Below are 13,415 nucleotides of genomic sequence, written 5' to 3'. Positions count from 1 at the left end.
CTTCCGGTAGGGAAGACCCTTCAAAATAAAAGCTGAGCAGATTAAGCACCTCAAAATAAAAGCTATGTGTATGCTATATCAATCCATTCATTCATTCAATCATTCATTTTCTTTTCGGCTTAGTCCCTTTATTAATCAGGGGTAGCCACAGAGGAATGAACCGCCAACTTATCTAGCATATGTTTTCCACAGCGGATGCCCTTACAGCTGCAACCCAACACTGGGAAAACTATATCAATAATTATTAGTAATTATTATCTCACCCTAAATACATCTAATAATACATCGTGTGACATCATGTATTTTCAGATACTCGTGCACTGATGTATAACAGAGAACATTATATATTATTGTCATTATATATAGATCAGTGTGTTCCTGTCTTTATCCTCTAGATGTCGCACTGGCCCCAGTTTTTATTTATTTTTTATTTTATTATTTCCCAAAATACCAAATATGGACTCAACAAGTGGATAAATCTGTGTTTTGACTGAATTTTCAGTGTACATAATACTTATTGACATTTTATAAACGAATTAAGAGAACAAAACAAACCACAGGAATTACACACACATACTAAATGAAGATTAATTATAACATCAGATGCATATTTATTGATATAAAGCATTTGGAGCATTGTTTTTAAATAATGAATGCTTTAATTTATTGTGTTTTTCTTCTAAATATTAATTTCTTAACTCTTCTGAAGTGAAAACATTGATATAGTGTTGTATAGAAATGACTATATACGTATAAAATATGCGACATCTTTTGATATTGTTTTGATATATAAGCAAGGGCGCCGCTGGCCACCATGGGCCCTATGACAAGCTGATATAAAAGAGCGGGGGGAGGGGGATTGGCGCGGGCCCTTGATAATGTCTCTGGGGCCCCTCTAAATGTATGGGCCCTTAGAATCTTCCTAACTTCCCCACCCCTAGCGGCGCCCCTGTATATAAGAGTGTGTGTGTGTGTGTGTGTGTGTGTGTTATTAATCCCAGCTCATGTGTCTTATTAGAAAATAGATATTAGTGGTAAATGTACTGTTAGAGTGTTTATGTTATACTAGTTAATCCTCATCTGAACATCTGAGTAGGAGAACAAACATTTATTCGCCTGTTAAACAACTAAAGCAAGTCATTGTGTCTACATATTAAACGCTCTGCCGGCGTTTATACATCTGCAGACTGTATTTCTCATAATTTCAGATGATTTCTCTCACAGAAGTGTGAAAATGTTCATACATTATTTGTATATTAGTGTTGTCAGTCATTTGTTATTATTTTCGCAGTTAAAATGATGGCATATATTAAAATATCTTAATTTTTTTCTATTCAGTTATTTAATTAAACAGTATTTTAACATTTTCTTTCTTTATTTATTTATTTATGCAGACATATTTCTGGATATTATAGTTTGTTTTTATTATTATCACTACCCCTGTATTTATATATATTTATATACACACACATACACACTCTCCGGGCCACTTTATTAGGTACACCTGTCCAACTGCTCAATAATGCAAATTTCTAATCAGCCAATCACATGGCAGCAGCTCACTGCATGTAGGCATGTAGACATGGTCAAGACGATCTGCTGCAGGTCAAAGCGAGCATCAGAATGGGGAAGAAAGGGGATTTAAGTGACTTTGAACGTGGCATGGTTGTTGCTGCCAGACGGGCTGCTCTGAGTATTTCAGAAACTGCTGATCTACTGAGATTTTCACGCACAACCATCTCTAGGGTTTACAGAGAATGGCCTGAACAAGAGGAAATGTCCAGTGAGCGGCAGTTCTGTGGTCGCAAATGCCTTGTTGATGCCAGAGGTCAGAGGAGAATGGCCAGACTGGTTCCAGCTGATAGAAAGGCAACAGTAACTCAAATAAGCACTCGTTACAACCGAGGTCTGCAGAAGAGCATCTCTGAACACACAACACGTCCAACCTTGAGGCGGATGGGCTACAGCAGCAGAAGACCACACCGGGTGCCGCTCCTGTCAGCTAAGAACAGGAAACTGAGGCTACAATTCACACAGGCTCACCAAAACTGGACAATAGAAGATTGGAGAAACGTTGCCTGGTCTGATGAGTCTCCATTTCTGCTGACACATTCGGATGCTCGGCTCAGAATTTGGCCTCAACAACATGAAAGCATGGATCCATCCTGCCTTGTATCAGCGGTTCAGGCTGCTGGTGGTGGTGTAATGGTGGGGGGGAGATTTTCTTTGGGTCCATTAGTACCAATTGAGCATGATGTCAACGCCACAGCCTACCTGAGTATTGTTCTGACCATGTCCATCCCTTTATGAGCACAGTGTCTCCATCTTCTGATGGCTACTTCCAGCAGGATAACGCACCATGTCATAAAGCCTGAATCATCTCAGACTGGTTTCTTGAACATGACAATGAGTTCACTGTACTCAAATGGCCTCCACAGTCACCAGAGCTCAATCCAATAGAGCACCTTTGGGATGTGGTGGAACGGGAGCTTATGAGTGTACCAGAGATACTCCCTGACAACCACACAAAATACCCTAGCAACTACCCAGTGATCACAATACCCTAGCAACACCCTGTTAATCAACACCCTAGCAACATAGCAATATGAGCCAATCAGCACACATCAGAAAGCAACGGCCAAACACTCCAGCGCATCCAATCAGAACTCAGAGTCTGATCTACACAAGCTATTTTGTTTCAGTAACACTAACAGAAAACCAGTGATTAGTGTGTGTGTGTGTGTGACGTGTGTGTGTGACGTGAGTTCAGATGTGAGTGTGTGTTGGTATGTGGACATTCCAATGGAGACATTAATCGGATTAGATCCAGACAAGCAGTAAAACACACACACACACACACACACACGCACGCACGCACGCACGCACGCACGCACGCACGCACGCACGCACACACACACACACACACACACACACACACACACACACACACACACACACACACACACACACACACACACACAGTAGGAAAACAAGCTGTTCTGTTGATTGAGAGTGTTTGGGATCATCTGTCAGACACGATCAGTGTTTCTGTGAGTGTTTCAGAAAGACCAATTACATGTTCAGATGAAGCGAACGCACACGCACACACACACACACACACACACACACACACACACACACACACACACACAGTACACCAGCTGATGATACGCTGCATTAAAGCATACGCGATGACGTTCAGACATGTGTGAACATGAACTGGAGGAGCACAGAAGCAGACGGACTCAATGTGCTGACACACACATACACACACACACACACACACACACACACACACAGTACACCAGCTGATGATACGCTGCATTAAAGCATACGCGATGACGTTCAGACGTGTGTGAACATGAACTGGAGGAGCACAGAAGCAGACGGACTCAATGTGCTGACACACACATACACACACACACACGCACACACAGACTCATTCAGAACAAACCACAGAGGAACATTGCATTAACACACACTCACTCACACACACACAATCCCTAATGCACATAAGCTTGTGTTAAAGATTGTGTATGTCTTTGCTTTATGAATATGTATAATTATGTCATGAATATGCATGTTTACGTTTATGAATATCTGTTTATCTGCACATTTGAATTTTACAAAAGGTCATGCTTATGAATATTTACATCTCTCTTTATGAATGTGAACGAGTTCATGAACGTCTACCTGTGTTTGTGAATGCTTATGAATGTCTGTGTGGTTTCACAAATGTATGAATGTCCACGAATATTTATGAAAGTCTATAAGTGCATTAATGAATATTTATAAATCGACATGTCTGTGTGAGGTTATGAATATGGATGAGTGTAAATTTATGAGTGTTCATTAATGTTTATAAGATCATTTATAAACATTTGCATATGCACATATTCATTAATATCTATATGTTTCTATTAATATGTATAAATGGGTTTTATGAATATTTATAGCTGTCTATAAATGTGTTATAGATATTTATAAATCTACACATGTGCTGTAAATGTCTATGGGTATTTATGAATATCTATAAGTGCGTTTATGAATATACATTTGCATGTGTGCTTATAAATGTCTATAGATGTTTATGAATATGTATGAGTGTGTGTTTATGCATATTCATAAATGTCTATAGATGTTTATGAATATGTATGAGTGTGTGTTTATGCATATTCATAAATGTCTATAGATGTTTATGAATATGTATGAGTGTGTGTTTATGCATATTCATTAATGTCTATAGATGTTTATGAATATGTATGAGTGTGTGTTTATGCATATTCATTAATGTCTATAGATGTTTATGAATATGTATGAGTGTGTGTTTATGCATATTCATAAATGTCTATAGATGTTTATGAATATGTATGAGTGTGTGTTTATGCATATTCATTAATGTCTATAGATGTTTATGAATATGTATGAGTGTGTGTTTATGCATATTCATTAATGTCTATAGATGTTTATGAATATGTATGAGTGTGTGTTTATGCATATTCATTAATGTCTATAGATGTTTATGAATATGTATGAGTGTGTGTTTATGCATATTCATAAATGTCTATAGATGTTTATGAATATGTATGAGTGTGTGTTTATGCATATTCATTAATGTCTATAGATGTTTATGAATATGTATGAGTGTTTGTTTATGCATATTCATGAATGTCTATAGATGTTTATGAATATGTATGAGTGTGTGTTTATGCATATTCATAAATGTCTATAGATGTTTATGAATATGTATGAGTGTGTGTTTATGCATATTCATAAATGTCTATAGATGTTTATATGTATGAGTGTGTGTTTATGCATATTCATAAATGTCTATAGATGTTTATATGTATGAGTGTGTGTTTATGCATATTCATAAATGTCTATAGATGTTTATATGTATGAGTGTGTGTTTATGCATATTCATAAATGTCTATGTGTGATTATGAATATGTATGAGTGTGTGTATATGCATATTCATAAATGTCTATAGATGTTTATGAATATGTATGAATGTGTGTTTATGCATATTCATAAATGTCTATGTGTGATTATGAATATGTATGAGTGTGTGTATATGCATATTCATAAATGTCTATAGATGTTTATGAATATGTATGAGTGTGTGTTTATGCATATTCATAAATGTCTATGTGTGATTATGAATATATATCAGTGTGCATTAATGCATAATTGTGAATGTCTATATGTGTGTTTATGAATGTGTGTGTGTTTATGTGTGCTTATGGGTGTTTGAAATGAGAGCCCCTCCTTTGATGTGGTTGTCATGGTGATCAGGCAGCTGTGCTCAGGTGTGGCACCTCAGTCTGTGTGAGTCACTGTCTCACCTCAGACGAGACACACCCTACGCACACACACACACACAGAGCTGAAATCAGTGCCCGCGGGTCAGGAGTTTTAAAAACACACTCACACACATGTAACTCTTCATCACACAGACGCAGAGCTTAAATCAGTGTCCATAGGCCAGGGGTTTTAAAACATAACACACACACACACATAACTCTTTACTATGCACACACACAAAATCTCTCTTACACACGTAACTTCATCACATAGCCTATAGAAATGTCATTCAGTTCATGTATAAATCAGAATATTTCACTCACTGTAATCATGAGCTGAAGGTAAACTGGCTTGAAGATGAAGATGACGAAGATGTTCATACCTGATGCATAACATTAATGAATCAAGACTAAATTCCATCACTGTTACTTTGAGGATGTGAGTGTGTGAGTGTGTGAGTGTGTGTGTTTGCATGTCGATTCATGCTATGCAGGGTGTGACGATTTGAGGTGTAATACACACACACTCAGGTGGGACAAATAAAAGGCAAACACACACGCTGCATTGAACACAGATCTACAACATCCACACGCTAGCTCCTCAGTTTAGCACACTATATTAATGCTGATCTAGATTTAATCTCTCCTTCAGTTGAGTTTTAAAGAAACGTCCTTTATTGGTTCAGATCTGAATATTTTCTGGATGAAGACGTGGATTTTACTTTCACTGGCAGGTTTGTGATCACAGTTTTTATTCTGTACACCATAAAACAAATGATCAGGGTCTCACCAACAGCAGATTCAAGGGCTTTCAATGGCTTTTTAAAGCATCATTAACTTTAGATCAAGCACTTTTGTAAATCAGAGCTCAGCATATGTAGCGTCATGAAAATCCTTACAGTTCTTAACATTTCACTTACACTTAATATTTATGCTAGAAATATCAGAGTTTTTTTAAATTGACTATTTTCATCAGTCATGTTCAAAGATTTGTAATAAAATTAGTTGAATTCAACACTGGTGATGATAAATGCGGTTTCTGAAATGTTGATCAAATGTGCGTTATTTGTCAGTGTTATTGTACAAGAATTTATCTTTGTTTCATTCTGTTTTTGGACAGCTGTACGGTACAAATGTTGAAATAAAACCATAAACAAATTTCATTTTTAAATATAACTCGAGGACTTTCAAGAACCCATGTTTGCTTTTGAGTACTTTCCAATCCATATGTCTGAAATTCAAGTACTTTGGGAACCCTAAATTATATATTCTATACATGCTAATTCATATAATCTGTCAAACTGTTATGTATGTAAATAGACTATTAGAGTATTATGTTACAGTATTTCAGTTTTACTGCTTTAATTCAACTATACTTTTATTTTTTACCATGATAAAGTGTTGTTTTATGAGGTTATTCAGGGGTAAACTTGAGCTGTTTGGTGATTTATATGTATTAATGAATGTTTATGTAAACAGCAATGTTTGAGAACAACAACAAAAAAGTCACTGTCAACTCTGTCACTGTGTTATCATCAACTCTATAATTGTCAACTACGTTATCGTCAACTCTGCTATCATCAACCCTGTTATCGTCAACTTTGCTATCGTCAGCTCTGTTAATGTCTACTCTGTTCTCGTCAACTTGTCAGTCGACTGTTATTGTCAACACTGTTATCGTCATCTCTGTTATCGTCAACTCTGTCAGTCGACTGTTATCGTCAACTGCTATCGCCAACTCTGTTATTGTCACCTCTGTCACTGTCAACTCTGTTATCGTCAACTCTATCAGTTGACTGTTATTGTCAACTCTGCTATCGCCAACCCTGTTATCGTCCAATCTGCTATTGCCAACTCAGTTATAGTTAACTCTGCTATCGTCACCTCTGTTATCGTTAACTCTGTCAGTCGACTGTTATCCTCAACTGTTATCGTCAACTCTGCTATCGTCAATTCTGTTACTGTCAACTCTGTTATCATCAACTGCTCTCGTCAACTATGTTATTGTCACCTCTGTCAATGTCAACTCTGTCACTGTCAACTCTGTTATCGCCAACTCTGCTACCGTCACCTCTGTTATCGTTAACTCTGTCAGTCGACTGTTATCGTCAACTGCTATCGTCAACTCTGTTATTGTCACCTCAGCTATCGTCAATTCTGTTACTGTCAACTCTGTTACTGTCAACTCTGTTACTGTCAACTCTGTTATCATCATCTCTGTTGATATCAACTCCGTTATCGTCAACTCTGTTGTTATCAACTCTGTTGTCGTCAACTCTGTTCTCATCAATTCTGTTATCATCAACTCTGTTATCGTCAACTCTGTTGTCGTCAACTCTGTTCTCATCAACTCTGTTCTCATCAACTCTGTTATCATCAACTCTGTTATCGTCAACTCTGTTGTTATCAACTCTGTTATCGTCAAATCTGTTATCATCAAATCTGTTACTGTCAACTCTGTTACGGTCAACTCTGTTAACTCTGTTACTGTCAACTCTGTTATCATCAACTCTGTTATTTTTTTTTTAAAGTTTAAAAATACATTAGTTCACATTTAAGAATTCTGCATTTTTCACATTAATAATAATAATTAATATAGTTTAGATCAAGTGACACATTTGTAGTTTATCATTCCAGTTTAATAAAAAACAAATGTAAAATGCTTGAAATGTACCTGCAGTCTCACATGCCTGTGCTGTTGTTCTCCAGCTCTGTCTGCCGTGTGTTCGGCACAGCAGGACTGTCGGCGTGGAGCCTGTTACCCAGCAATGGATGATCTGCTGCTGGGTCGGGAGCAGAACCTGCGTGCATCCTCCACATGCGGTCTAATGGGCTCTGAGGTGGTCTGTTCTCCACACGGACAGGTGAGACGCACCTACAGCACAAGCACAGTCCATTTAGACACATGTAAACTTGTGTTTAAAAAGCTTTAGAATAGTAATTCATTCATTAATTCATCACGGGTTGGCACAGCAGAATGAACCATTACAGCATATGTTTTACAGAGCGGATGCCCTACTAGCCGCAATCCAGTACTGGGAAACACCCATACACACACACACTCATACACTACGGTCAATTTAGCTTGTTCAATTCCCTTATAGTGCATGAGTTTGAACTGTGGGGGACACCGGAGCACCCGGAGGAAACCCACACCAACACGGGGAGAAAAAGCAAACATAGAAACGCCAACTGACCCAGCTAGGGCTCGAACCAGCAACCTTCTTGCTGTGAGGTGACAGTGCTTAAGCACTGAGGCACCACGCCACCCTAAAATAGTAATATTAATATGATTTACAAAGTCTGCACGAACCAGAAGTTGCTGAAACTTTTATTTAAAATGCAATATTGAGTAGCAGCCGCGCTTTCTTTTTGCGCATCACTAACGATGAAGCGTAGTTAAGAATGTTGATATATAGTTCCTATGGAAACCATTAAGTTGCCATCAACAGAAAGGTAGAAGCAGATCGTCAGAGTTTGATTGAAGATTACCAAAACAAACTGTTTTTTCAAGTGGATTACCTTGCGCATATTAATTACTCACCTTATGGACAACAAAAGGAGCCAGCAAAAATAAACATCGTACATTTTGATTTTAGACGAACATATGACTAGTTTTGATGTTTTTTTTTAAATATTAGATTGATATTTTAATACTTGAAGTTAAATCAAAGCAAAATTAATTTAGATATTACATTATTTTAAAATAGTTTGAATAATTCCTTGCCATCTCATTTATTTTTATATGTTTATTTGATATAGATTAATCATTATTTTACTTTAAGAAAGAAAATGGTCAAATATAACTCTGGGTGTCTTTCTTTGCTCTACTCTTTATCTTGCAAAAGTTTCAAGTTACAAGAAAATTGAGTATTGCAAAAATAATAGAATTTTTTTTTACTCTTTTCATGCAAGCTAAACGTATTTTTCCCTTAAATTCTGACTACTTTCATTCATATTATCCCAAATTATTACATTTAATTAAAGAAAATACAATTTAATCATCATGATTTTAAGTGGAATGTATAAGTTGAGAGGGTTTTTGTGCTTTAACTCATTTCTGGTTTTCATGGTTTGCTGGCAGCAGTTTTTTGAGGCATATTGAACATGTTTATACAGGTTATTGCTGATGTTTTGTACGAGAAGTGAAATATTCACACAGACGTACTGTTCTCTTCGAGACATGATGAAACAATAATTAAGCAAACCCAAATACACCAGCCTGAGGCCACATACTTGCATAATTTACCTCTAAATGCTCCTTATTGAAACAAAAGTCCTACAGAAACCATCATAAATAGCTCAATGGCTTCCACTACAGACAAAAGCTGTAAAAACACTAACATCCATCAACTTTTAGCCAACAAAATCAGCACATTTTAATGGTTTCTAGTGTATTTTTGGACATAACATTAAGATTTAGTGGTTTTAACATGAAATCCATATAAAAGAGAACTTCCATTAAAACCAAAATAATTCCGACATATTATTAAAAATACTATAGTATTTCAGAACTATACTATAATAAAGTATTTGTGGTAAAAAATACATTAAAAAAAATAAATAAAACGGTGACACGGTAGCTCAGTGGTTAGCACTGTGGCCTCACAGCAAGAAGGTCACTGGTTCGAATCGCGGCTGGGTCAGTTGGCGTTTCTATGTGGAGTTTGCATGTTCTCCCCGCGTTGGCGTGAGTTTCCTCCCAAACATGTGCTATAGGGGAATTAATGAACTAAATTGGCCATAGTGTATGAGTGTGTGTGTGAATGAGAGTGTATGAGTGTTTCCCAGTACTGGGTTGCAGCTGGAAGGGCATCCGCTGTGTAAAACATATGCTGGATAAGTTGGTGGTTCATTCCGCTGTGGCGACCCCTAATGAATAAAGGCACTAAGCCGAAAGAAAATGAATGAATGATTATTACATTAATTAAATATAGGTTAAATAATTCCTTGGAGTTATTCCTTGGATTTATTTTGGTTTGATTATTAACGTTTTCACTCTTTCTCTCACAAAACTGAAGTTTCAAGAAAATGTAAAAGTTGGTGGTTCATCCCGCTGTGGCGACCCCTAATGAATAAAGCGACTAAGCCGAAGGAAAATGAACGAATGAATGAAATAAATAAAATACTTGTGAGAATTATACAGTTGCTAGGATAACACAACTATGGTAACAAATGATCCAATAAGCACTTTTCTACAACTATAGTTTATATTATACTAATACACCACAGTTTACTGTAGTAAAATGAAATACTGCAGTGTTTATTACAGTTTATCAGTACAAAGTGTTGTAGCTTTAAAAAACTGCCTGATAAATGACACTTTAGGGCAATGGTTTAAAAACACTACAGTATTTACTATAATTAGCTTTTTAATTAAATTCGACATTATCCATCATTCAAAATTCATTTATGTTCGCATATTTCCAAATTCTGTCATAGATATTTGAGAACAAAATGATAATATCTATGAGGCATACCTTAACGATTTAGGTCTTCTATAAGCAACATATAATCGTCTAAATCTATATTTTTCGATGTGTTTCAGTGGAAGATGAAATGTTGTCCGTGTGATTCTCGCAATCCCGCGGCGTATAACGCACACACCATCCAGAACGTGATTTCCAGCGCCGGACCGAACCGATGGTGGCAGTCCAAGAAAGGTAAGACCGCGAAAAAAAGCATCCGTGATACAAAAACAACAACAATTTACTATACTAGCTAGCAATATGTGACTTTAAATATCTGTAATTTAACATTTCTGACGTAGGCTAAGATATAGGAGGTCGTCAAAACAAAACTTACAGTTATAATTACATGTAATATTTATGTTTCAGCCCCATTTTCGGTCATTCATGAGGTAAATTATAACTCAGTCAGTTCATATTTTAACTTACCACAACAGACGCCAACGAAGAACGGGCGAGTTTACTACAAGTAACTATAGTAACAGCAGAGCCCGCGAAAGCTTATAACGGTCATTAGCATCAGAAACTTGCTTCATTGACATAAATTTAGTCGCTAAATACTTCTTACGTATTAAAATGTGATAAAGCTATATATAAAGAATCATACACAGCACAAATGATTGTCATTTGTCAAAATGTAATGTTTTTACAGTAATATCGTTCTTTAACAATAAATAATTCTCTTTTCTTTGTGATATTGTATTTGAAAAAGATAAATACCTTTAACTATTAGCGTTTTTTTAAACAGAAAAAAAGTGTTTTATTTATTAGTGATTACATTTTGATTTGAATAGTATATTTTATTTACATAAATTGAATTATTTTGAGCGATGCAGTGACGCAGTAGGTAGTGCTGTCGCCTCACAGCAAGAAGGTCGCTGGTTCGAGCCTCGGCTGGGTGAGTTGGCGTTTCTGTGTGGAGTTTGCATGTTCTCCCTGCGTTTGCGTGGGTTTCCTCCGGGTGCTCCGGTTTCCCCCACAGTCCAAAGACATGCTAAATTGTCCGGAGTGTATGAGTGTGAATGAGTGTGTATTGATGTTTCCCAGAGATGGGCATCCGCTAAGTAAAACATGTGCTGGATAAGTTGGCGGTTCATTCCGCTGTGGCGACCCCGGATTAATAAAGGGACTAAGCCGACAAGAGAATGAATGAATGAATTATTTTGTAAATTAATTGTAAAGTAAGCTTGAATTTTTACAACTAGATTGCAAGCAGAATAACCCCAGATTATTAAAGGGACTAAGCCGAAAAGAAAATGAATGAATGAATGCATGCAGAATATAAAGAGTACACACTTTTAATTAAATCCATTTAATTGTATTCAGTTCAATATGTAACCACTTAAGGATTATGTAATACTAGTCAATAGTAAATTTTCAATAGCTGAAAATAGTGTTCATAATCCGCTGTTAATGTGATTGCTTATTTCAGATGTAAGTCCTGTGACGCTGCAGCTGGATCTAAATGGACAGTATCACCTGGAAACTGTTTTCCTCTCATTCAAGGTATCTGATACTCTTTAATATGTTAATGTAAAATGTCAAATTTAATGGCGTATCTAAGGGCTCCTTCTCTGTCTGTAGGGCCCGAGGCCTGATGCGCTAATCATCGAGAGGTCGAGAGATTACGGTCGGTCCTGGCAACCTGTCCTGTACATGGCCACCAATTGTCCATCCACTTTTCCTCGGGTCAGCACTTCATTTCCTCGCAGCTTTGAAGAAACATACTGCTACACGCTGCCGTCCACTGCAGATGACCCCTACAAGGACCAGAAGGTTTGTTCAGATAAGTTTTGGCTCGCAGTACGTTAGATGAAAGGTTTTCCACAATGTTCTGGGAACGTTAGTTTCTGGTTCCCAGGGCATTATCGATTAGTTAACGTTCTCTTGAAGAGATAATTCACCCAAAAATGAAAATTTCCTGTTAATTTACTCAGCCACAGGACATCCAAGATGGAGGAGACTTTCTTTCTTCAGTAGAACATTAAAGCAGATATTGAGCTGAATCTGTTGTTCTTGGTGATTCATATAATGGCAGTGAATGGTGACAGATTGTTTAGATTCAAAATAAACTCATACAAACGAATCCAAATCAATTGTCAACTTGACATTGGTGGAGATTTAACCCTTTCTGCATGTCTACGTTAATATTGACAGCGCAATTTTTTAAAGTGAATTATTGGTGGGGACATTTCAATAGTTAAGGGATATTGGTGGGGATGCGTCCCCTCCGTCCATGCTAAATCTACACTCTTGGGTCTCGTGAAGAGAAACAGTCGCTCTGTGTAAGAAATTGAACATTATTTACAATATTAGCAGTTCTCAAAACATGTGCCACTAGCCCAATAGTAGTCCTGTCGCTTTGATGATGTCATCTACATCTTGAATGACCTTTTTGTGAGTAGATTAACAGGAAAGTTTGATTTTTGGGTGAACTAACCCTTTAAGTTGTTGAACTGTTCTGGGAAGGTGAGTTTTTCTTTACCAAAAAGTAACCAAATGGGCACCAAAGGGAACATTATTGGATCATTTACTCTTCCAGATGTCTATTTTGTTAAATTAATATATTCTAATATACCTTAAATCTTACTTGGCATTCAGTGGGAACAGCAAAGCAAGATTTGCATTGCACAGGGAACCTGTT

General features: G+C 36.8%; 1 protein-coding gene across 1 annotated transcript in view; it reads left to right on the top strand.

Annotated features, from left to right (window-relative positions):
- The first annotated feature begins 5,864 nt into the window (after positions 1 to 5,864).
- lamb3 (laminin subunit beta 3) overlaps positions 5,865 to 13,415 on the top strand; it is a 29,090-nt gene continuing 21,539 nt past the window's right edge. Inside the window, exons 1-5 of the mRNA XM_056447642.1 lie at positions 5,865 to 6,037; positions 8,013 to 8,167; positions 10,852 to 10,966; positions 12,204 to 12,277; positions 12,356 to 12,547. Coding sequence (XP_056303617.1) covers positions 6,007 to 6,037; positions 8,013 to 8,167; positions 10,852 to 10,966; positions 12,204 to 12,277; positions 12,356 to 12,547 — 567 coding nt within the window. The 5' untranslated portion in view covers positions 5,865 to 6,006. The remainder of the gene's footprint in view (positions 6,038 to 8,012; positions 8,168 to 10,851; positions 10,967 to 12,203; positions 12,278 to 12,355; positions 12,548 to 13,415) is intronic.

Source organism: Danio aesculapii, chromosome 22 (assembly GCF_903798145.1).
Source record: "Danio aesculapii chromosome 22, fDanAes4.1, whole genome shotgun sequence".
NCBI lineage: Eukaryota > Metazoa > Chordata > Actinopteri > Cypriniformes > Danionidae > Danio > Danio aesculapii.
Note: the sequence above shows the minus strand (reverse complement) of the source record. Positions and strands in the feature narration are given on the sequence as shown.